The sequence below is a fragment of the Hydra vulgaris genome, chromosome 05 (assembly GCF_038396675.1).
Source record: "Hydra vulgaris chromosome 05, alternate assembly HydraT2T_AEP".
Taxonomy (NCBI): Eukaryota; Metazoa; Cnidaria; class Hydrozoa; order Anthoathecata; family Hydridae; genus Hydra; species Hydra vulgaris.
The window spans coordinates 12,857,091-12,882,965 of NC_088924.1; the positions used below are offsets into that span (position 1 = coordinate 12,857,091).

Genomic DNA, 25,875 nt, shown 5'->3' on the forward strand with positions numbered 1-25,875 from the left:
TTTGTCACTGTTTTATTTTGCCATAGTTTTAAAACCTGAGAAATTGATAGTTAATATCAAAATCTCATAGTAATATTAATAATAGTTCGAAAATGTCCCCCACCCACCCACAATTAAGTTATACCATAAAAATATTGTTGTTTTTATCACTATTATGAAAGTATTTGATTTTTAAATTCGCTATAAAGCATAAAACACACCTAAGTAAAAACTATTTTATGTGCTTGTGTAATATGTTGGTCTGAATAGAAATATTACACAAATACGGAAGGTAGTTAATACTAATGCGTTTTATGTTTTACTCATTTCTTTTGTCTTTACTCATTTCAATGTCTTTTTTAATTAATTTTATATTTATACAGTAAATTTTTAAAGAAAAGTATTTTTATTAAAATAATATTAAAACATAGAACATTACTATCATATATTATCTATGCATTTTAGATTTTTCTAATATGTCAAATAAATATAGCAAAGCTGTTGTTGACAAATATCCAAGAGTATGGACAAAAAATTTAGTTTTGTTTGAAAAACGTATAACATCAAGAATTGGTCTACCCTTTATTGAAAAACCATTGGATTCATTTAATAGAATGCGAAAAAAAACTTTTATTATTGGACGTTACAACTGCCTGGCATCAATTGAAAAAAGCAGAAAAGAAAGAGTAAAGTTAATTGCTGTCAAAATAAGTAAAACAAACTCAACTTTCCAAGAATTTCTAAAAAATCAGTTGGAAGAAAAATTGAAAAGGTTATAGAAAAAACATGACAAGTATCTTAAAAAGCCTGGCAAAAAGGAAGAATGCTCTGTTTTTGGAGATCTTTTTGATATTACCAATATTAAGGGCATATGGCTTAGTCTGGAAGATAAAAAATTTTATAACATATAATTATTAATTTCAGGAGAAGTTGGTCACAGTACTAACACACAAGTGTCATTACATCTTTCAAAAGTCAGAGTTTGTAGTGCAAAAGATACAACTTCTTCTTTAGCAGTTCAACTGCATCAGAAGAAAGTGGTTCAGATTTAGATTCACAAGACAATTATGAACGAGTGGAATTAAAAAAATCAAGAAAGAGAGTACATAATAGAACAAAGTTAGCATCTAATCTTGTGATAACTGAATCTTTAAGTACAAATAAATCAGCTAGAACCTGTAAAAAGTTATTTGAAAAAGGTATTGAAATAGAAACTCCAAGTCAGACAGGAATATGGAGATCAACTATAAGGCAAGGGGAAGCAAGAAGAAAACTGTTGCTAAAATGGTACAAGAAGAACAATTCTGTCTACATTTTGATGAAAAAAATAAACTAGACTGAATACCAAGTTGTGATACTATAAAATGAGAAAAGGAAAATTAACTTAAGGATTGTTAAATGTGAAAGTGGAAAATCCAATGATATTTTTGAAGCTTATAAAAAATTGCTAAATGATTTTGATGCATGGAAATGTATTTCAATGATTATGTGTGACACAATAGCAGTAAACAGAAGATTAAATGGTATAGTTGTAAAAATACAAAATGAAATGGAAGCCAGAGGCTTTACTAATCCACAATATTTAGGATGTCAGCATCATATACTGGATCTCCTTTTAAAACACGTTTTGAATCATTTTGTAAATTGTAAATCAACAAGTCCTGGTTTTGATTCTAAATTTGTGAAGGACTTAACCAAAAATTATGAAAATCTTCAAAAAAATTATACATATGAAGCTGAGCCTAATCATTACATAAACTTGGGATGGCGAGATGACTTCAAATTCCTTTATGAGTTATGTGAAGCTTTTAGTTACTACAAGAATCATAAAAAATTACTAAAAATTAAGTGGCACAAGCTTCCTCCATTGCGCAGTGCTAGATGGAACTCTAGAGCATCAATGTTTTTCTTGCCTATTTTCTTATACCAACATGGAGGTGTGAACTTGAAAGTGCAGCATTTTTTATTGCAAATCAATAGAAAAACTTTGGTTCAGCAAACAATTATTTGATGATAAATCATATGACTATATGCTTGATGCGTTGACTGAAACTAAGTGTACAGCTGCTTTAAAGTGCTTTATAAAACACTGGAGCAAAGAAGATAGTGTAGTTCATATTCCAAGAGCAATCATCATTACTGAACAAGACGTTAAATTGATGGAAGGTTTCTTTCAAAATTCAAAAAAATTGGAATATGCAAATGTGAAATTTATTCGAAAGAATGACCTGTGAAAACGTTAAAAATAACTTGCTTAAAATAATTACTTTTATTGATCCACTTCAATGATATGTAGTTTATATATACTAAATATAATTTACAATTAGTTTTATATATCTTTGTGGCTGTTCATAAATGGGTTGGAAATAAGCTTTTTGTGTCCTCATGTAGTCTATGAAAAATCACGTTATTATCACGGTGGGGGAGGGGGGATATTTTTTTGCAACTAGACTACCATTAAACCAGCTTTTTATCAATTACCCAAAATTTCTCTGGTTATAAAAGTATGGCCACAACAGATTCAAAAAATGTCATAACTCTAATATATATATATATATATATATATATATATATATATATATATATATATATATATATATATATATATATATATATATATATACATATATATATATATATATATATATATATATATATAAAAATATATATGTATATATATATATATTTATACATAAATATATATATATATATATATATATATATATATATATATATATATATATATATATATATATATATATATATATATATATATATATATATACAGTGGCGGATTCAGCATTTTTTAATCTTTGAGATAGCTAACTTCTAGACATGGAGCTAACTCCAAACATTTATATGTTTATATTTATGTCAAATAATGAGGGTTTGCAAAAAAATTACGATGATTGGAGGCTGGGAACAAAAAAGCCCCAAAATTTTTGCAACACCTGCCTCAAACGCGAGAGCAACAAGTCGATAAAAATTTGTTTGTGCTATTCTCTACTAGACTTACATTCATCGATAGTTTTTAAATTTCATAGCATTATCTCTCAGCGTTCAAGAATTATGATCATATAAAAGTTGTCTCACGTTTGGGGCAGGTGTTGCAAAAATTTTGGGGCTTTTTTGTTCCTAACCTCCAATCATCGCAACTTTTTGCAAACCCTCATTATTTGACATAAGTATAAACATATAAATGTTTGAAGTTAGCTCCATGTCTGGAATCTCAAAGATCAAAAAATGCTGGATCTGCCACTGATATATATATATATATATATATATATATATATATATATATATATATATATATATATATATATATATATATATATATATATATATATATATATATATATATATATATATATATACATATATATATATATATATATATATATATATATATATATATATATATATATATATATATATATATATATATATATATATATATATATATATATATATATATATATATATATATATATGTATAGACATATGCGCAAAAAATTTCAAACGGTGTTTTCATGTTTTTAGAAATTTTAAAAAGCTTTTTCTCTTCCTTTCGTTCGTAATAGTATGTAATATCTTTATATATGTTATCCATATAATATCCATACGCCTTATAAAAGGTTTTACTTTGTATTCTAGAAAATTAGAAAAGATTAAAAAAAAAAATTAAAAGTGTAAGCGAAAGGATTTTAACCTACACGAAGCACTTCACCCATTTTGGCATGCTTTATCATCTTGTAAAACTGTTTAATAAAACAAAGACTTATTAAACTTTATAAAACGGCATATAAATGCAATAAATCAAAATTAAGAAGATTTTGCCGTAGTGAAATTTTCAAGGAAAAGTAAATCTGTAAATATATTTTAAATAATTTACAAAACTTAGGTTTAAATGTTAGATATTTGCATTGACGTTCGCATCGAATCATTACGGATTGTGGTTTAAAAAAATGCCTAATAGCTTTGTAAAACAAAAGATATTTTTATTTACTCATTTATTAACAAATTAACAAGACATAACAGTTTTCAATAGTTTTTAATTGTATGACTTTATTGAACAAACACGTCATCTACCTAATCTAAAAAAATTTAAAATCGAAATAATCGAAAAAAAAATCGAATTAAAAAAAGAAAAAAATACACCACATGTATTAACTAGAAATCAATTTATTTGTACATAATAACAAAGCAAAATAATTAAAAAAAAGTTTGCAAAATATTTACAAAAAAAAATTTAAGTACATCTGCACCATCAATTAACAATTGGTAGATTAACCAACTACAAAAATACTAATTAAGGTCAACTTTAACTTCTATAAAAATAACATCCTGTCAAAATACAGTTTCAATACATCATTTATAAAACAGAACATGTTTCTGTTTTTTTATCTGTTTTTAAAACTACTAAAGTATAATGTTTTAATGTAAAACATTAAAAAATTATTCTCTTGGTTTCGAACGTTTAACAGGGGCGTAGCAAAATAGTAGTAAAAGTTTAATCTTTCTTATTACCTTAATATTAGGCATATTTAACTTTTTATTATTTTTAAAAATTATAAATTTAATAAAATAGTTTATTTTAAATATAAAATTAATATTTATATATAATAATAAAAACATATTTTTAAACCCCATTCCTGTTTTAAAAAAGTTGAGGTCGCCGCGCGGCAAGTTTATATCATCGGCTTACTTTTTTTTAATTTTTGTTATTTAAAATGCACAACAAAGCAACTTTTTTTCTTTAAAAACAAACTTTCTTCAAAAGTGTTTTATTTTGTATTTTAGAAAAATAGAAAAAGATTAAATTAAAAAAAAACAAAAATAAAAACGCCAGAGGTAAGAATCGATCCAGAGCTTTAGAATTAGTGGATCGACTCGCTAACTACTCGGCCACACAGGCATATAAACTATTGAAAGTTTTTAAACTATATAAAAAATAAAAAACTTTATAAAACGGAAATAAGTGCAACAGATCAAAGGTCTTAAGGAGATGGATGCCGCAATGCAATTTTCAAGTGAAAGTAAAACTGTAAAACTTGATATATGTTTTAGTATGTTTTAACATTACATAATTTGAAGTTTACGTAAGTTAGATATTTGCATACACTTTCTATAATTTTTCTTATAAAAAATAAGTGCTGAAACACTTTCACGCTATTACATTGGTTGCAATGGCTGCCAAGAGTATTGTGTCAAACACGCTCGAATGAATATTGACATGTTCTCTATTATATTATAATATGATATGGAATACTTTGAGTGGTAATGTCATGATTAATTTGCATAATGACAATTACAGATAAGATTTTAACATTATACATTCCATAAAACCATTTTTCACGGTAATAATATAATTAAAAGCTAAGAAAAAACTGACAACATTTTTAAAACTGCAAAATAAAATCATATGGAAACATATAATAACCCAGTTGAATTAATAGAATTTTAAGAAATCCATATATAGTTATTTATTTTTGTTTTTTGGTAAAGAATTACAATCCGTTACTTTTTCTAGCGGATTGTTTTTAGAGTGTTAGTAAACTAAATTTAGAAAATATTACTAATACGTCTGTTGAAAAGGTTGAAGATAGAGTTGAGGATTATTTGATTATCCTAGATTATTTGGTTATTATTGTTATTATCACATCATTTTTAAATCAGATTACTTAGAAATAAACTTGATAATTTAAATTGGATTAAAGTTTTGTGATTTTTACTACAAGTAAAAATTTTTGTCAAACGATAATTTTTTATTTCCTTTAAGCTGCGTGTGAAGATAATGAAATGAATTGTGCAGCTTGGGCTGCATCAGGAGAATGTAAGAAAAATCCAGATTACATGTTATCAACATGCCGAAAATCTTGCAATGTTTGCGCAGGTATGAAGTGTAATTTGACGGACCTAAAAATCATTTTTTAGATAAAGTAAACTATGTATTAATAAAAAACAAAAATAAATAATCTATCATAAAAAATATATAATAAAGTTTTATAATTAACATAAACAAGAACTTTTAAAAAATAAAGTAAAATTAAATAAGTGTTTAAAGGTTAGAAAAATTTTGATTAAAACTTGATTTTGAAACTCGATTAAATAATAAACAAATAATTTTATTAATCTCATTTTTAATTTTAGGTTGTGTTGATGATGATTTAAAATGCGCTGATTGGGCGAAATCGGGAGAATGCACCAAAAATAAAGATTATATGTTGACAGCTTGTCGAAAATCATGCAAAGTTTGTTAATTTATTTATGAATATATAATAATTTAAAAGGCATGAGTTATCAAAACTGTGTAAATAAATAAACCATGTTTTTGTAATTATTTTCGATTGGTTTTTTACGGCGTAATATGACGTCTGCTTCGACAACACACTGTGAGGTATTTTAATCGAGGTAGTCAAAACATTTTTATACTTGTATGAACACAATAAGACACTTCAGTTCCATCTAGAAGAATTTTCTTGACTTCTCGACACCAAAAACAAAGAACAAGAAGGCAGGCGCACTATTTGAGCTGGAGAGCTCAAAATGAGTTCATTATGCCATTTTTTGAAACTTTTTTCACTGCTATTATCAAAGTCCACACAGCCATTTATTTTTCCATTATTGTTGATGGAACTCCGGACATACTGAACAAATCATTTTTGTTCTTCGATTTGTCCGCCTAGTATCTGACAACCAATGGATAGTAAAAGAGCGTTTTCTGAAGGTAAAAAGTCTGGAGGAAAAAAAAGGTTCTGACATTGTGAAGTTGGTTATCGACATTTTGGATCAAAGCCAAATTGATTTAAAGAACTGTATGGGCTAGGGCTATGATAACGGGGCTATTATGTACAGTGTATACAAAAGAGTGCAAGTTATCATTCTCGAGAAAAATCCTGAAGCTTTGTTCATACCTTGCAGTGCGCATAGTCTCAATATAGCGGGCGTTTATTCTGAAAAACCCTCTACTGTAGTCAAGAACTACTTTGGCAACATCCAATCGTTGTATATACTTTATAGCCTTAAGCGGTGGAAAACTTTGACTGAGGCAACTGGGTAGTCCCTTCACCAAACGTCCCAAACAAGGTGGAGTGCGCACATAAAGGCTGTCTGGCCATTGTTGAAACGACCAAATGAAACACTGAAGTCCTTGAAACTTTTTGAAGAACATGACTAAGAAGATCATTAGCTGACTTAAGTTAAGGCACTCAAAAAGTGGGTTCAATCATTTGAATTCATTATCTTGACTTCTTTCTGGTTTAAGGCTCTCCTATGTTTCAACGATGTCTGTCTCCTTCAATCAGAAAGCATTTCTTTGGATGAAGTTTTTAGAGACTCTAATCAATGATCAACCACGTTCCTCTTAGCCCCAAATCCTCTAAGAAGGAAAACTGGTTGCATCTGAGTTAGTTTCGTTTGGGTTTCAAAATGATATTGTTAAAAAGAGGACAAGGAAAAGGAAAATACTTTACGGCCAGTCTATGAACACAACCCACATTTCACGAAGAAGAATCAAAGGGTTTTGAGGTGAGCGTAATTAATGTTGCTCTTGACAAGCTGCTCAAGCAGATAAGTAACAGAATGGATACAGCTCAAAAGACGACGGATATGTTTTTGTTCATATGGTGTTCTCCATCTCCTTCTAGTGAAGTCCTGGCAAATTTCTACGTAAATGATATAAAAGAAGAGGAGTTGATTGAAGAAACCCATCATACAGATGTTCTAAAGCAGTCAAATACTTTTGGACAAATAAAATCTCTTTCTTCTATCAAGTTGCTCAACAGATTCTACCACAAAGGACTTGAGTCAATATTTCGATCTGCATTTTGCTTCGCACTTTTAATACAATCCCGGTTTCAGTGACTATTATGAAGCTATAATGCCTCACTAATATATAAATAAGGCCTCACATTTGCTTCGTTTACAACCAAAATTGATCCTACGCCAAATCATGGTCCATCCTGTTTTAAATCTGCGGGCGAATTTTGCATCGTGTTGGAAATTTGAGACCTGATAAAGGTGTTCAACCCAAGTATTGTAATTTATATATCTATGATACTAATGCAACAGTGCCAATTAGAATGGAACAACCGGATAATTGATGTAAAAATTAGTTGATGCAACACTTGCTTAATTTAATTAGTCGAGAGAAACTTTTTAAAGAGCTATACTTGTGAGGTAGGTATTATCTCTAGAATAAAACTGCAATGTGAGTATTACTTCTTAAATGTTTTAGTGAAAAGAATATTGGATTAAAATAAAAATACAAGAGTGCAAAAGTTCAAGAGAATAAGAGTCAAAAATGTAAGAGCGCAGGAGCTGCAAGAGAGCTCAGCACATGCCGTATTTGTTTAAATACTGCAATTTCTAAGGTATGCACAAGAAGCTTGATTAGCTTGTGCGTTAGCAAGCTAACGCAACATATTTTGCTCTTGCATTTTAAAACATGGAAAAAGTTAAGTGAGTGTTGCACCCCCTAAAGAAAATGATTTTCAAGTTTTGTTTTACCCCCCTCAGTTTATTTGTAGAATTGCTTCTGAGTACAGGCAATGTACCGTGGAGGAGGTTATTTGATGCGATTGACCCCTTTTTGTATCAACTTTGTTACTGTATTAAAAAATGTTAATACAACAACAATACTTATTGTTTTGATTATTTTTTTCATTAAAACTACAATTATCTGAATCCTAGTTTAGACAATACCCAAGTAATGCGTGGAACAAGAATGTAAATACATTAAAATACAACAAGTTTTAAACTTTAATAATTAGTAACAATTGTAACAATATGTTGATATAGGAATTGCAACAATATGCTGATATAGGAATTGTAAGTAATTTTCATCAAAACAATATAACAGCTATTGTAACTTTATTTATTTATTTTGGATTTTTTGGTATTGTTAGAACAAAAGCAATTGCAATTGTTTTTAATACAATACCAAAAGAGTTTTTTTAATTAATTTTTATCTAACTAAAAAATTAATTTAATACAATAAAGAGTTTGATACAATATAAACTAAAAATGGACTTGGAACAGCCACTACAGTTGAACGCCTTAATTAGTTAATAAAACCTTCTTAGTAAAAACGAGTTAAAAAATGCTCAAAAATTTTTTCGTGGTTTTCTCTTCAAAAACTGTTATGAAGTATTTTTTATAGGCAGAGCTATAGATAAATTTATTTTAGCTAAATATGTGTGTTTACTTCGTTAGTCAATAAACTTATGACCTAAACCTCACCACTTGTAGTGACTTCTCTGTTTTCAAATAAACATTGAATTTGATTTTTGAAAAAAAACATAACTTAGGGTGATGCAAATATATAACTAATGCATCAGTCCATAAAGACAGAAGTTAAAATAGGTTCACAAATACATGTAACTTAAGAACAGACCAGTAGTAATCATAAGCCCATATTACGTCAGGTGTGCTAACCAAAAGTACAAATATTGTTAACAAAATACTTATCATGATAAATCCTTTAAATATACTTTTACCTTTTTGGTTTGATTGGACTTTAGTTTTATATTTATAAAAAATTATTAAAGCATATGTGAAGACAAAGGCGGAAAAACAAATTATAATAAAATCGTAGCAGACATAATTAAGAGCAATGTTGCGAAAAATTTCATAACAAGACAAAACTGAACTCAATAGAGATATAATCCATACAATCGTAGCTGAAATAACTGTTTTTTTTTTTGCACCACAAGATGATGTACTTTATATTCAATTTTATATGTAAGTATCTGTCGCATACCAACCAAAATGTTGCATAATAAAATCCCGTATTAACAGTTAACTCAAGCAAATTTAAAATTATATGGTCTAAGTTCAAGTTATAAAATCCAAATACTACCCTTATTATAAAAATAAGCTATTGGTTGTTTCCATTTAGTTGCCAAGCCTCTAACCATAATTACAAGAGCCTGATTTAAAAGTTTTCCATTTTTCATACCATAAACCCTGTCAGAATTTCTATCATACTCTAAATGCTGCTTTAATGACATTTCATCCATAACAAGACTATTTCCTGGATAAATTTAAAATATGTTTTATAGACCCATCACAGTTTTTTTGGATTTTTTGTTTGGATTTTAAATGTCGAACTTGTTTATGTAGTCTAGAATTTTTGACTCGCAATGTTAATAGTAACCTTTGAAGTTTGTTGAAATTTATTTCATTAGTAGAAATTTTGTTCTCTAAATTACTATCTGAATTAACAGGTAAACAAACACCTTGCTTTTTTGCTGGAAACGAATGACGTTCAACTGGTGATTTCCTTTTGCAATCAACAAGTGGAGGAGGATTTGTAGAATAATACATACAATGTATTATTCTACAAATAATAATGGAAAACGTTTGTTACAATCAGCAATTCCTACTATTTTTAACATCCCAAATCCTCCTCCATACATTGTATGTTCAAAATGATTACTGCACAAATAAAAGTTTTTGTTTAAAAATACAAAATCTTTTTCGTCTAAATCTTTCCTACGACAGTTGATGACCCACTGTTTACATCTAAAAATTAAACAATAAAAGAATATATTTTAAAATACTACAATAATAATTTTATAAACTTTTTATGAAAAAAAAAGTTATTATAAATAATATATGAATTAGCTTGCCTTTTTTCGTCTTTAAGAAAACGAAAAAATGAAATATCTTTACAGTTTTTTCCACTTTTATTACCACAGTTTATAGCAGCACAAAATGATGGCATCGTTATAACTTAGATCGAAATTCTTTTAGGTACATAAAAAAAAAAAGTTTCGCTACTTTATATTATAAAATTCTGAGGTCCGGCAGGACATCACAGAGTGGATAGGCTTTGTACCGTACTGCTCAAGCGCTGAATTCGCCGTGACAGGAGTTGAACTCATATCGCACAACAGTCCGGGATTTAACTTTTCCTTTGAAGCTTTAACTAACTGAGCTAACCAGCCACTTGAATTATAAACTTAAATTTAGATTAGAACTTTATTATTTAAATATTTTCTTTTATTAGTTAAAAAAAAAACCAAATTGATTATTTCAGTTAGAACAAATTTTGGACTTTCCTTTTCACACACAACCTGATTAAAATTTTTATCAGATTTAATGTTTCACTATAGTCAGGAGGCAAAATTAGTTAGTAACAACAAGTATACATTAAAATATATCAATGGACATTCCCAGTTTTCTTACATAAGACCGCGTATCTTTTTAATAACTTGCGTTTTTTATTATCATTAAGGAAAGAAAAAGTTTCAAATATGAAAAATGAAATTCGGACTGTTCATTCAGCTCACACACTCCGTAATTTATTATTTAATTTATTACTTAGTTTAATGTGTTGCTTAACTTGCAGGTTTTCTTCGCGCTCCATAGAAAATACGAATTGAAGTTACTTCGTTGGAGAGAAATATTTGAGAAAAGCATAACTTTCTTTAAAGTTAGGCAACCAAATATTATATTAATCGCATATTATTTTCGTAATCATATTATCTTTTGGATACAAGAAGACAGAGAGCCAATACAAGAAGAAGCTTTTTAATTTTGCATCGATAAGAACAAGTTTTAGTTTTTTGGAGTGGATAATCAAGCATTTTTCGCAAAAAATGGAATTTCTATATCAAGATTTTGGACTTATTAAGTATAAATTATTATTTAGCCAAATTATTTATCCCTGTATTTTAAACTTCTGAGAATTATTACCCCTTTTGTTTTCAAAGGGTCTTATCTTCTTCTTAAGTTAATAAAGAACTTTAAATATTTTTGCTGTTCTTTTCTACACAGTAATTTAAAAAAGCTATTATTGGTTTTTCTTTAAATATTATGATTTGGGAAATCATGGCATGGATACTTTACAAAGTTTTTTAATTTCTGTGGTTTTTGTCTTGACAAATGTCTTTAAATATTGTTAGTACATTTAATTGCGGAACCTCTTCTACTACTTCATTTCTACTGAAGTTAATTACAAGTTTTGATTTTATTGTTGCGCTGTGTATATAAAGTAATTTTTGTGATTTTACTCTTTTAATTACATGATTATGCAGCAAGTAATGATGATTCTTTTTATAGCTTGAATCTTATTCAAGCATTAGAAGGTGTTATCTCCACTTAAAAATATTGTTGATCAACACTTTCAAATATCCTTTGAAAAAGCCTAAAAATTGCATTTCCAATTATTATAAATGGGTTATCACTATTCCATTGCTAGACCATCAGAATACTGAGTTTAACACAATGATACAACTTTAAACTGTTATAAAGCACCACTATTTCTTCGTTCTAATCTTTAGTTTCTTCAAAAACGATCGCAGAATAGCAATGTTCTTGTTATACTAGTTGGAAAAACCATATCGTATCTTTTCGCGCCTATTATATAACAGACAGTAAAATTTTTAAAAAACTTTTTGCAAGAGAGTGTTATGACGTAAAGGTCCTAAAAAAAGAAAATTACATCGTTTTCAGCAACTAGCAATTTGCATAATTAAATTAGTTGATCGTTTTTCTCATTGTAAAACTTAAAAAGAGAAAATTTTATCTACTTTTTAAATCAACGTTTCAAAGTTTTATACTTTATTTAAGTGTAAAAAAACATACTCCGCCTTAAAAGTACTTTTTAATTTAAAACTCTGCAAAAAATACACTCTTAAAAATATAAATTTGTTAACAAACCTTTTTGTGACACAAATTTTAATCAATTTTTCCTTGCCTATCGTGCACCGCACCAATGGAATTAACTTATTTTGCCAAATTTTGATTTCGATCAACCAAATTCTATTCTTCATTTTAAAAGCAGAATAAAATAGATAACTCCTTCCCTCAATAACATTTTATTACAAACTTATTTATCTACAATTTAACTTTATTTTTGGACTTTTATTATTTTTATTATTATTGCTATTATTGTTTTTCTCTAAAGTTGTTATATATATATATATACATATATATATATATATATATATATATATATATATATATATATATATATATATATATATATATATATATATATATATATATACATATATATATATATATATATACATATATATATATATATATATACATATATATATATATATATACATATATATATATATACAAATATATATATATATATTTTTTTTAATTTACTTTATTGTTGCTTATACATTAAAAAGTACTTAGAAAATTTTTTGTTTATTTTTTTAGGGTTCTGATGATAAGATCCTTGTGATCTTATCATAATTATTTATCTACTGATACTTAAACTTGCACAGTAAATGTCCCATTCTAATACCCTGTTCAATTTCTGTCATATTTTTTCTCTACTTTCTTTCAAAAACAACTATTTCTGACTTTTACCTTTTATTTACGATTTTTCTTTATTAAACTCACTTACTCTTGGGCTTGAGCTGAACTTGTCTTTGTAGACCTTGGTATGTGGCCTCTATATGGCAATAAGTCTATAATATTTATAACACCAAAAAAGATTTATAAATAACCAAAACCATTACCGATCCAATATTCATTAGTCATGTTAAATCATCTTAACAACTGTAATATTTCACAATAAAACTAAGTAAGTTGATCCAAAAAAAAATTAAATAATTTATTAAAGATTAGATTATTTATGTATTAGGCAATTTATTTTTAATAATTTAAACAAATTTTTTGAAATTTATTTTGAAGCTTTCAAAAATAGTTTTAGAATTATAAATAAGTTGTTACAGTTCGTATTTAAAGATTTTAAGTTAAGATTCTTTGTGATTTTTGTCGCTGTTGTAAAACAAATGAACAAATTTTCTGATTTTGTTGTTTGAGATTACTTGTCAAAGTAGGTAACTATGTAACTATATAAGTATGACTTTTGGGCTCTGTAATAGTGACTATTTTTGTTTTAACTATGACCGATCTAATTTTGAGATTTATTTTGTAGTCAATTTAAATTTTAAAAAAGTCTGATGTTCGTGAGAAAATTATTTATACCCAAATAATTTTTTACTACCAACACACAAAAACACATGTTCAGATTGTAAAAATTTACATAACTTAGAACGAGTTTCGCATGAAAGTTTTTTAGGGATTTTTTTGTGAATCTAATTGATTGAGTATAATAATGGAAAACTAGAACTAAAAATTTTGAGCTAAACCAGTTAACTTTCATCGAAAATCGGCGCTAAAATAAAATTTATTAATGTTGTAGTTGACGTCATGTTAAGTTTTAACATTTTTTTTTCTATTTTTTTTTTCTGGCTATAAAACTTTTTTGATGTATTTAAGAATATTTAGTTAAGTAGCCGAATACACTCTTGAGTTGGGTACATTGTTTAGGTTTAGAAATTTTCAGTAAAAGTGATTTTTAATTTTGGTTTTTTTAAAAAAAGAATTAAAAACCACATCTTTTTTGTTTGAAAAGATAAAAAACTTTTAAACAATGAAAGAGGTTTTAAACTGAGCGCTAAAAATATTTTAATGTAATTTAAAATCTAATAAAAAATTTTAAAACAATAAAAGCAATTTTATAAAATAATTAAAGGAATATTTTTTTCAAAAGTTAGAGTCTTCTAGTAACCACAACAACAAGGGAATTATTAGTGGAATTTTTTATCATGTTTTTTTGTTCCTGTGCTCCAATTGCCGTAATTTCTTTTCAATGCAATATCATCAAGTTGCACGTTTTTAAACAAATCGCAGTTTCTCCTGGGCTTGACAGAAACATATTTTGAATACAAAAAAAGGTTCCGCTTCTATGGAAATAAAAAATTTAAACAAATGAATGTTATAATAGTTTAAAAAAAAAAGTTTTGCATTTCAGTAAAAATCTTTAATCTTATTGAACTATACTCAACAGCCATATACCATCCTATTATAATTATGTTTTTTTTCTCGCCGAATAACTTTTTCTGAGCCGTGAAACATAATATAAATAGCAGGGGCCAGAGGGAGACATAATTAACATAGTTTTGCTTATCACTAAATTTATTAAAAATAACTATGAAGTTAAGTTGATAATCTCCTCAGTCAAATTTGATACAGTCATAGATTAGTGACATTTTTCTAATAATACACCTGCATATAAAGTTTGTTATAGCAAAAGTAGTAACTGTTACATTCAAAATTCATCATCTTCCTTTTTTTTTTTAAATAAGTTTTAGAATAAAAAAATGAATAAAATAAATAAAATATATGTAATAATAATTACAAATTTTGATAACTTTACAATAAGAACGCGAATACTCTCAAAAGATCATAAAGATCTTGTCATCGGAAACCGCCTTAACAGATTTTAAATAAATAATAGTCGTTTAACAATACATATATAAATATACACCCATGGTTGTGTTGCTCCATGTCTGAAAGCCTGTCTGAAAGCCTGGAAGATCCGTCACTGATGGCCATTAGTGACGGACCCAGGATTTTTTGGTATTTGGGTAAGCTAACTTCCAGACATGAAGCAAAACCCAAACTTCTGTATGTTTATACTAATGTCAAATTATGAGGCTTTGCAAAAAATTGCCATGATTGGAGACTATGAATGGAAAGGCCCATTGACTTCATTCCCCCCCCCTCCTCCTAAAAACGTGAGGGGCAATAAGTTTATAAAATATTTTTTGTACTATTCTCAACTAGACTTGTATTCATCGATAGATTTTAAGTTTCATAGTACCTCTCAGCGTTCAAAAACTATGACCATATAAAGTTTGTTACCCCTCAAATTGAGTTACTATTTGAGGGGGTTCTTCTTCTACTTCTTCTTCTTCTTCTTCTTCTTCTTCTTCTTCTTCTTCTTCTTCTTCTTCTTCTTCTTCTTCTTCTTCTTCTTCTTCTTCTTCTTCTTCTTCTTCTTCTTCTTCTTCTTCTTCTTCTTCTTCTTCTTTATATTTATTAAATTGAGGGGGTTACTATTTATTTGTATGTGCATTATATATATATATATATATATATATATATATATATATATATATATATATATATATATATATATAATGCGCACATATATAAATAATACACATAAATAGTGCATACAAATATATATTTATCGTTATTATACGCATAAATTACGTGAATATAAGAGATAGATACAAGATATTTGTTATACGTACAAAATAATACATAAACCAGTCAAATTTAAATTTAACTAACAAAAATTAAATACACAAAGTAAGTATTTATATAGTTTAAATATAAGAACTCGTCAGAATAAAATATAAGGTGTACCTAAAATAATACATATGCGTACCAAACATGTATTACAAAACAAAAGTTAGGTAAAGAAAGTAAGGGTATATATAAATTAGGATAAAAGGTTTCGTATGTAGAAGTTATGATAAAAGATTTATTAAGAGTATTAATAATAAAACAAAGCAAACTTAAAATTTCATAACAATGTTTTTAATTGAGAAAATGATTTTTTTATAAAAAAAAGTTCCTTTCTTAAGAAAAATCAAAAAATTTTAAAACTATTTTGTTCCGTAAAAATTCTCCTCTAAATGAATACAAAATTTATCAAAATTAATTTTGAAAAATGGTTGAAAAATAAAATTTTCATTACGAAAATTGTACTTATTTTTAACTTTTAAAGAATATAAATTGTGGAAAGAAATCAGAGATGTGTGGGTTTTACATTAAAACATAAAAACAATTCATTAAAAATATTGTTTGTATATATTAAGAATTATCATTTCATTTAACAGAGGCTTAGCATGACAAAAATGATGATAAAAATGAATAAGTCGTGCAATATGTCTCTGTTGGCGATAATGTGGCGATAAGATGACGATAAAGTAGTTTTAATTTACTTTTCTTAACACTGTGTCAAGCCGGATTAGCATAGTTTAGATGGCAATGAATAAAAGAGTGGTATAGCTAAATTAAAGAATGTTTATTTAGCATGCTTCTCATGCTTTTAAATAGTATTCCAATACCTATGGTAATTTTTGTAGATTGTTTTCAATGTGTCTTTTCTATGTCAGATTTTCATAAATAAAAGCGCGCAAAAAGTTTGTAACTAATGCACTTTAAATTAACATGTCATCTATAAAATAAAGCAAATTTACTTTTTAATGGTGTTTTTCGTAGTTTGGATGAAAAAGAGGCCATATTTTTTTCAATATTGAGAAAGTTTATTTAGTTTAAACCATTCTGAAGTTTTAATTAATTCTATGTTCATACAATAGTGTCATCATTCTATGTTCATAAATTAGTGTCGCTGTTTTACAAATAGCAACATAACGACACTACTTTATAGTAAGAACATAAAATTAATTTAAATTTCTGAATGGTTTAAATTAAATCTATTTTCTCCTAATATTGATTAATAAATTTAATAACATTTATGCTTAAAGACATTTATGTTCAATGACATAAATTTATAAAATGACATTTACGTTTGCTGACGACACGATTTCTTTTTTTTGTCTCATTGTAACTTACTATTATAAATGTCATTAAATTAGATGCTTCATTAAGATCTTTTAAGTATATTAGAAATAAAAGAAGTCCTAGGATCCAGACTCTTGAGGAACTCTGCATGTTGATTCATATATGCTTAGATCTCCTTTCTTATCCGGTAAATTGGCAATATAGCAGCATGGGCATTTTCCTTCATGACCCTATTTAAAAAAAAAAAAAGCCTTTACGTAATACTTATTTAAACTCAAATTGCAACATAAAAAAATAAGTTACTTACAGATAATCATCTGAATATTTTCATCTAGTTTTTGAATTATCCTTTGTATAATTATCTTGGTGACCGCGATGAACTTTTGGTTTCTTAGTTTGAAATCTTATGATCTAAAATATAAAGTCTAAAATCTGAAAATCTTACTTCTGGGTAAAACATGCTTATGGCAATCTTGTATTGATTTAGTAACCCTGTTACCAAATCAATACCAACAATTGAAAACTCGATTTTCTATAGGAACTTTCATTTTCTAACATAGATAGATAATATAAAAAAACAATTTATTTAAAAAAAGACTTCAACAAATTTATTTTTAAGTTTTATGTGAGTTTTTTTTTTATGTTTTATGAAAACCCTTTTTATGTTTTATTTAATTACAATACATAAAATCTGTTATTTTGCAATCTGTTATTTTTTAATATGATTTATTATTATTTTTCATGCTATTTACCAGCAAATTTAAAAATTTGTCAAGGGCTGCCGAAATATTTTGGCTAAGGGCGGCCAGAAGGCTATTGCCGGTACTCCTTGTATTGTAGTGAAAAAATTCTGAGATACATTTCTGAGTTACAAAGTGTATTATAAATTAGAAAAGAATTATAAAACAGCATTAAATACATATTTAAATATTTAATTACAGCTAAATTTAATTAAATTTAAAAATCATTATTTTAGTTTAAGAATTATTTTTCCTCTTAATATATAGAAGATTTTGTTATACGAGTTATGTAAACTTTGAACAGTATTTTTTTTCTTTAATTTTAGCAATTTGCTTTATTATAAAGATGGTTCTGCAAAATGATATAGTCTCCACTGCAAATTTTACTGTTTGCTGCATAGGGTTTGTTCTAAATGGTTTTGGATTGTTTGTTTTACTAAAGTTTAAAAAAGGTTATAGCTTAACACAGCGGTACATACTAATCCAACTTTGCTTCATCGATTTATGCTTAAGCTTAGTATATGGGCTGTATAATTTAAACTTAGATCATATGATTTTAATTTTGCTTGAATTAACTTTTAATACAGGATTTTATTTTGCTACATTTTGGTTGGTATGCGACAGATACCTACATTTAAAACTGAACATAAAATACGTAATCTTCTGGTCCAAAAAAAAGACGATTGTTTCAGCTACGTTTGTATGGATTGTATCATTATTAAGTTCCATTATGTCTTATTGCAAAATTTTGCGTAACATTGCTCTTAATTATGTTTGCTACGATTTTATAATTATTTGCTTTTCCGCCTTTGTCTACACATATGCCTTAACAATTTTTCAAAAGCAAAAAACTTGTGTCAGATCAAACCAAAAAGGAAAAGGTATATTCAAAGGAATGCTGATAACAAGTATTTTGTTAACAATATTTGTACTCTTGGTAAGCACACCTGACGTAATATGGACCTATGATTACTACAGGCCTGTTCCTAAGTTATATGTATTCGCGAACCTATTTTTCCTTCTGTCTTTATGGACTGATGCATTAGTTTATATATTTGCTTCACCCTCAGTTACGTTTTTTTTAAAAAATCAAACACAATACTTGTTTAAAAGAAGAAGAGCCATTATAAGAAGAGAGACCTGCGTCATAAATTTATCGATAAACGAAGAAAACACACGTTTTTAACAAAACTAAATTTATTTATATTTCGGCCGGTGTAACGAAATGGACTAACTCCTTAAAAAATTTACTCCTGTTTGAAACATTTAAACTCCCTACTCGGTGTAGTTAAAATATTATAGGCGATTTTAAAATATTATAGCGTCTATATGCCATTTTGCTGACTAAGATATATTTCCGTTAAATGATCAGGTCTGTGAAATGTGTAAAAACGTAAACAGTTAAATTGCTATATTATGCCGTAACGTAAAATGAAAATATTTGTAGCGAAAAACCCAGACAGCAGCTTTTTTTTTTTAAATATTCCATAAAATCACGATTGCTTGTCCAAATTTAAATAAGATTAAATAAGATTAAATATATACGTTTTTAGGTAAAATTATCATCAGAGTTTAACAATATGATATGATCTGATTGTTTATCGGCATTTTTTCCTAGTTATAAGCCCTTTCTTGGGCAGAATTCTAATACTTATTGTGTAAATTAATAGAAATGTTGTGTTTCGACAATTATGTTCAATTAATATGTACTAGAATAAATTAGAGCAAGGATTTATAGTAGATTTAGGTTCTCAAAAAAAAATTATTAAAATTAAGTTAACGCTGTTGAAAAGAATTGATTGAAAGACTCAAAAAAATTCACAATTAGGAAAATAAGAAAAGTTTGAAAGTTATATAAAAACAAGAAAAGTTTTTTTTAACATTATACAAAAGAATTTAAATAATTTATAAACCCTGAATAACACCGAGTAGTTAATATATTTCGAAACAAATTATCTCCGGGAGTTAAAATATTTAAGAGCCATTTTCTGAGAAAACCAGGCAATGCTCAAAAGTGATATCTTTTAATCATTCTCAATTTTACATATTGCGTTGTTTGTAATATCAAAAAGAAGCCTGTAAAGTTTTTTTTTTTAAATATTTCTAGTTCCTGAGTTATGGTCGGTCAAACTTTTGCCCTTTTAATACTTGGAAAGTCACTTTTGGGGTTTTATGATTTTTAAACTAAGATTAAAAGCAACGAGACCACTGCACCCTAAGTTTCTTTTCATATTATGGAAGTATAGGTAGAACTTTAAAAAAAAAAATCAAAAAAACTGAGGACAATCCTTCCTTTGTCTAAAAATCATAAGCTGAAATCACACATTTTTGAATTTGGGGCCTACTTTAAATACATTTATCTCGGAGCGTAAAAAGTGCCCGTGATTTATCTTATTCTTTTTTGAAAGAGTATCTCATTTTTATTTGAATGGTCTAGAGAAACTGAGAGGATATTGTTTACAAAAAAACTTATGAGTCATCAAAGTGTCAAAAAATGTTTTAATTAGCGTTCAAATATCAGCCATTATGGGAAATGGGAAAGGTCCCAAGATTGAATTTATAAATTTTCTATTACTCCATATTACAATTTAGTTAGTGCAAAAAAAAAACTTAGGGGGTAATATTCCATTGTTGAAATAATATTACGTCAAAATGATGCTAAATCTGTTTTTTGTTTTTTTTCATTTATACGATTGTGGACTTGAAAATAAATTTTTTTCAGTAAACATTTTTAACTTGATGTTTATTGAACATAATTAATTACTGTTAGACATTATTTCTTAATTTACAGTTATTCAGTATGGTTTATTGAGCATTTCCTTCTGAATTATTCAGAACAGAGAATGAGCATTTTATGCTTAAAGTACTTTAAAAAAAAACACTTAGTTGCAAAAAATATGTCAGAGCAAGAGGTTGTTATTGAAAATGTTTGCAAAGTTAATGATGTCAAGTGTGGACCATATCCTCGTTTCAATAAAAAAAGGTTATTCAAGATACAAGATCTGACTTTGGATGTCAAAGCACACTTTGTAAAAATTAAAGTAAGAAATGCTCTTAGCAGTAAAAAAAAAACCTGTTAGCATCATATAGTAGTGTAAAATGATTGTTGTTTAATTCCCTCAGTTTACATTGCATAATATCTAAGTTTTATGTTTTTAGGTTTTAAAGGCGCACCACGAGACAGAATGGACAGAAAAGTCTCTTATAGAAAACCGAGGGTGCATATCACTTTCTGATAACGACTATATTTGTCCTTACCATAGATTTAACTTTGGTAAGAATTTGCTTACAACCGTATTTCAACAATAACAAAATTTAATTACTAAATAATATATAATAAATTTGAAATATTTAAATAAAAATTTCAAATTTTGATTTTTGTTAAAATTCAAGGTATTGGCTGGGTTCCTCCAAGAAGATGCTGTCATCCAATGCATGAACTAAGTGTTGGTAAAAAATCACCATCTGTAAGAAGTGTTTCAATAAATATGTCAATAAATGTTTCAAAATATTACAACAAAAATGTTCCTGTAGGTTCCGTATTTTGTCACAATCACCTTAAGTCGGAGCGCATTCTTATTCAAACTAAAACAAGTACTGCCACTAACAAAGAGTTGGTTGAGGACACAACTGATTTTGATTTTGAGCCTAAAGAAATTTTACTTTCTGGAGAAAAGGTTGAAGGTGCTACATCTACTGGTAACAACCTATCAGAAGCACTCCACATCAGCCCTTTTCAGTTTCAGATAAAGAATAAAATGATAGCTGATCTCAGCAATGGAACCAAAAATAATTTACGAAGAAAATTTGAAAGAGCCAAGGTACAGCTTGCAAAGAGGTTTGCTGAAGCTGTTGCCCCAGATCAGAGTGAAGACTTTATCTCAATTGTTTTAAATAGATCTTCGGAAACTTCAGACAATGATGCAGTACCTGATGATCTAAAAAAATTTGTTAAAATTTATGAAGAAAGTGACTCTATGGGTAAACATATTGTTCTGTGTTTAATTGAACATGAAAAATTTACTAAGAAGTTACTTATGAAAGTTTTTGGGTGCTCCAAATACAAGATAGACCAGGCACGAAAAATGAAGAATGCTAGCATAGGTATAACTATTCCTGTCGAAAAAGAAATTACGCGAAATCGACTAGACCAGAAAAAAGCTGAACATTTTCTCGATTTCATATTTAACAGCAACCTTCTTCAAGATGTTGCATATGGAGTCACAAAAATTAAATTTGACTCAAATGATGTATGTAAAATATCTCGTGCAGTTTTGACAGCTAAAATGAGTCATACAATTGCATTTTATAATGAAGTTTGCAGAAGTGAGAACTACTCTCCTTTATCGGAAAGCAGTTTGTGGCGAATACTTCATGCTGTTAAACCATCTCAACAAAAATGTTTAGCGGGACTGGATGATATTACTGCTGCAGCTATGAATGGTTTCTCTATGTTGCAAGATTTATCTTTAAAGTACCAGAATAGAGAGCTGAGTAATTTATTTGAACGCAGCAAACGATATTACAAAACTAATTTCCAGTTTAACTGCAGTGCGACCTACCCTAATTCTATCTCCCACTGCCCAATATTTGCTTTGAGTGATATAACCGACAAGCAATTGCAACAGATTTCAATAGCACCTAATGATAAGATTTGTTATGAGTGTGAAAATTTAAACAAATCCTTAGTTGAGATAAAAAGATTAGCATCAAGTAATTCAGCCGACGAGGATATTATTTATGATATTGAAATTGCTGAAAAAGACATCATTGATTATAAAAAACATTTAATGCGTGATTGTCAACAGAAAAAAGCCAAAGTTTTTGCTTTTGAAAATCTTGATGAAGAAACTGGATTTTGGTTGAAAGACTATTGCCAAAAAGTTCTACCATCCAAATTCAGGGAAGGTCAAAAAGAATATTTTGGAAAAAAGGGGATGTCACTGCATGTAGACATTTTCTTCACTAAGAAAAATAATATTTTACATAAAAAGGTCTATTTTACAGCTCTTTATAGGTGTGAGCAAGGTTTATCGGAAACACTATCAATTGCCCAATTAGTTCTTCCGAAGTTTAAGCATGACCATTCTGGTGTTAATAAACTCTTTGCAAAATCCGACAATGCTTCATCGTACCATGGCAACTTTATAATGGAAGCTCTTTTTATGTTGTGCAAAAATAACCAAATACAGCTTAAGCGCTACGATTACAACGAACCTTGTCGTGGCAAGGATCAGTGCGACAGAGAAGCTGCCGGAGCAAAGTCATTGATTCGTAGCTTTGTTGACGCTGGTAACGATTTGATGTGTGCAGAGGACATTTATACTGCTTTACATTACGGACATGGGCTGAAAAATTCTGCTGTTGGTGTTGCCACTATAAAGGGAAAAAGCAAGTTGAGCGGAACAAAAATAGCTAAAATAAGTCAGTATCATTCGTTTGAGTTCTTTCATAATTATATGACAATGTGGCGATACTATGCAGTTGGCGATGGAGTTAAACAAGAATATTCCAATGTCAATTTTGATCTGCAGATGTTTTTAACACACCCATATAGTGATACTGAAAAGAAAACAAGAGTTTTTAAAAGCAATATGAAAGAAAAGTTTCGCGAAGATAGATTACTAAATTTGTTTCACTTTTGCACTGAGCCATTTTGTAATGGATCATTCCATACATCAGAAGAACTAGAAGAACACATGATGTTGGGAAGACACATTATTAGCACTTTAAAATCAGGAATGGATAACGTGAGACAGAGTTTCATAATGAAGATGCAAGTTCAGTCAAACTTACATAGTTATAAACCAAACTCACAACAGGAGGTAATTGAAGAAGAATGTTCTGACATTAGCAAATATGTTAAAGGTTGGGCTTTACCTACACGCAGTACCTTCCGGTATAGTATGAGACAAAAAGATGTATTATATAAACTCTTTATGGAAGGTGAAGTATCTGGAAAAAAGTTTAGTCCAGAGCAGGTGCACCTTTTGATAAGAAAAGAGCTTCAAGTCTCAGAATACGTAACAACTCAGCAAATAAGATCACTATTTTCACGTTGGAGCAGGCTAAAAAAAGACAAAAGATTAAATGAACCAATTGATGTTGGTAGTGCTAATGCGGATAACGAAGAAGAAGAGACAGCAGATCAAGGTAATAATTTTTATATCTACTCTCATGAATATATATTTTAATATTATTTTGTAATATATAAATATTTGTACAAGTGTTTGTATAAATATTTATATTTTTCTTTCCTTAGATCTAGAAGAATTAGAAAATGAAGAATTTGAAAAGGAATTTATAAGCATTGCCATTGATTTATCTAGTGCATGGCATGAAAACGATTGGATTGTTGTTATTTATATGGGCAATTGGTATCCTGGGATTGTAAATGAGGTACTTCATTTTCATTCAATGTTTAAAAAAATGTTTTTCATTTAAATAAAAACATTTTTTTTTAACATTATTTGATCATATTAAATGTGTCACTAAATTTAAACGAAGTTTTACTTTTGTCAAATGAGAATCAGATTTTTCAAACTATTTTTCAAATTAGAAAAATCATTACTCATATTAGGTTCTCAGTGATGGTTACAATGTGAGCTGTATGAAGTATGCTTCTGCAGTCAAGAACCTTTTTAAGTGGCCAGCTTTTCCTGATGTTATAAAGTACAAAGACAGTGAAATCATTTGTGGAATTCTACCACCTTTACCGTTAAAACAGTCTGGAGACTATAAGCTTAGGGATGATCAATTTGAAAAAGCCCAAAAAGCATTTCAAGCAACAATGCATTAAAATCAAAGATATAGATATGTAAAACTGATTTATGACGCAAACAATGGCATAATAAGATAAGGACATCATATAATATATTGATTAATTCCGCTGCTACATTCGGTTGTTTTTTTTAAATATATAAAAAATTTAACTTTTTGTGATGGAGTTATTATAACAATGAAATATTACCCCCTAAGTTTTTTTTTCGCATTAAATAAATTGTAATATGAAGTAATAGAAAATCTGTATCTTCAATCTTGGGACCTTTCCCATTTCCCATAATGGCTGATATTTGAACGCTAATTAAAACATTTTTTGACACTTTGATGACTCATAAGTTTTTTTGTAAACAATATCCTCTCAGTTTCTCTAGACCATTCAAATAAAAATGAGATACTCTTTCAAAAAAGAATGAGATAAGTCGCGGGCACTTTTTACGCTCCGAGATAAATGTATTTAAAGTAGGCCCCAAATTCAAAAATGTGTGATTTCAGCTTATGATTTTTAGACAAAGGAAGGATTGTCCTCAGTTTTTTTGATTTTTTTTTTTAAAGTTCTACCTATACTTCCATAATATGAAAAGAAACTTAGGGTGCAGTGGTCTCATTGCTTTTAATCTTAGTTTAAAAATCATAAAACCCCAAAAGTGACTTTCCAAGTATTAAAAGGGCAAAAGTTTGACCGACCATAACTCAGGAACTAGAAATATTTAAAAAAAAAAAATTTACAGGCTTCTTTTTTACCCTATTACCATTACTGTATATAAAATTGAGCGCGATTAAAAGATATCACTTTTGAGCCGACACTACTTTTGCCTGATTTTATCAGAAAATGGCTCTTAAAAAAATGGCGAAATGGATTAGTCGGGGATTTAAATTACTCAAACCCTCACCGAAATAAATTAACCCCTTTAAACAGACGTTTTATATAATTTCGTTTATTATTAATCGTCTTACATTGGCTGTCGCAACTATAAAAATGTGTGAGTATTTTATAATTTTTTTCAACAGTTTTCTG

The 25,875-nt window shown here is 28.0% G+C and overlaps 2 protein-coding genes across 2 annotated transcripts in view; both read left to right on the forward strand.

Annotated features, from left to right (window-relative positions):
* Positions 1-6,319, forward strand: part of LOC136080585 (zinc metalloproteinase nas-13-like) — a 30,646-nt gene extending 24,327 nt beyond the window's left edge. Inside the window, exons 11-12 of the mRNA XM_065797411.1 lie at positions 5,759-5,872; positions 6,130-6,319. Of these exons, the coding sequence (XP_065653483.1) occupies positions 5,759-5,872; positions 6,130-6,239 (224 nt within the window). The 3' untranslated portion in view covers positions 6,240-6,319. The remainder of the gene's footprint in view (positions 1-5,758; positions 5,873-6,129) is intronic.
* Positions 6,320-19,263: 12,944 nt separating this feature from the next.
* On the forward strand, positions 19,264-24,972 carry LOC136080586 (uncharacterized). The gene is made up of 5 exons (XM_065797412.1): positions 19,264-21,118; positions 21,237-21,351; positions 21,471-24,230; positions 24,340-24,476; positions 24,658-24,972. The coding sequence occupies exons 1-5, from the start codon at positions 20,921-20,923 to the stop codon at positions 24,874-24,876; spliced, it is 3,429 nt and encodes a 1,142-aa protein (XP_065653484.1). The 5' UTR covers positions 19,264-20,920; the 3' UTR covers positions 24,877-24,972.
* Positions 24,973-25,875: the final 903 nt, after the last annotated feature.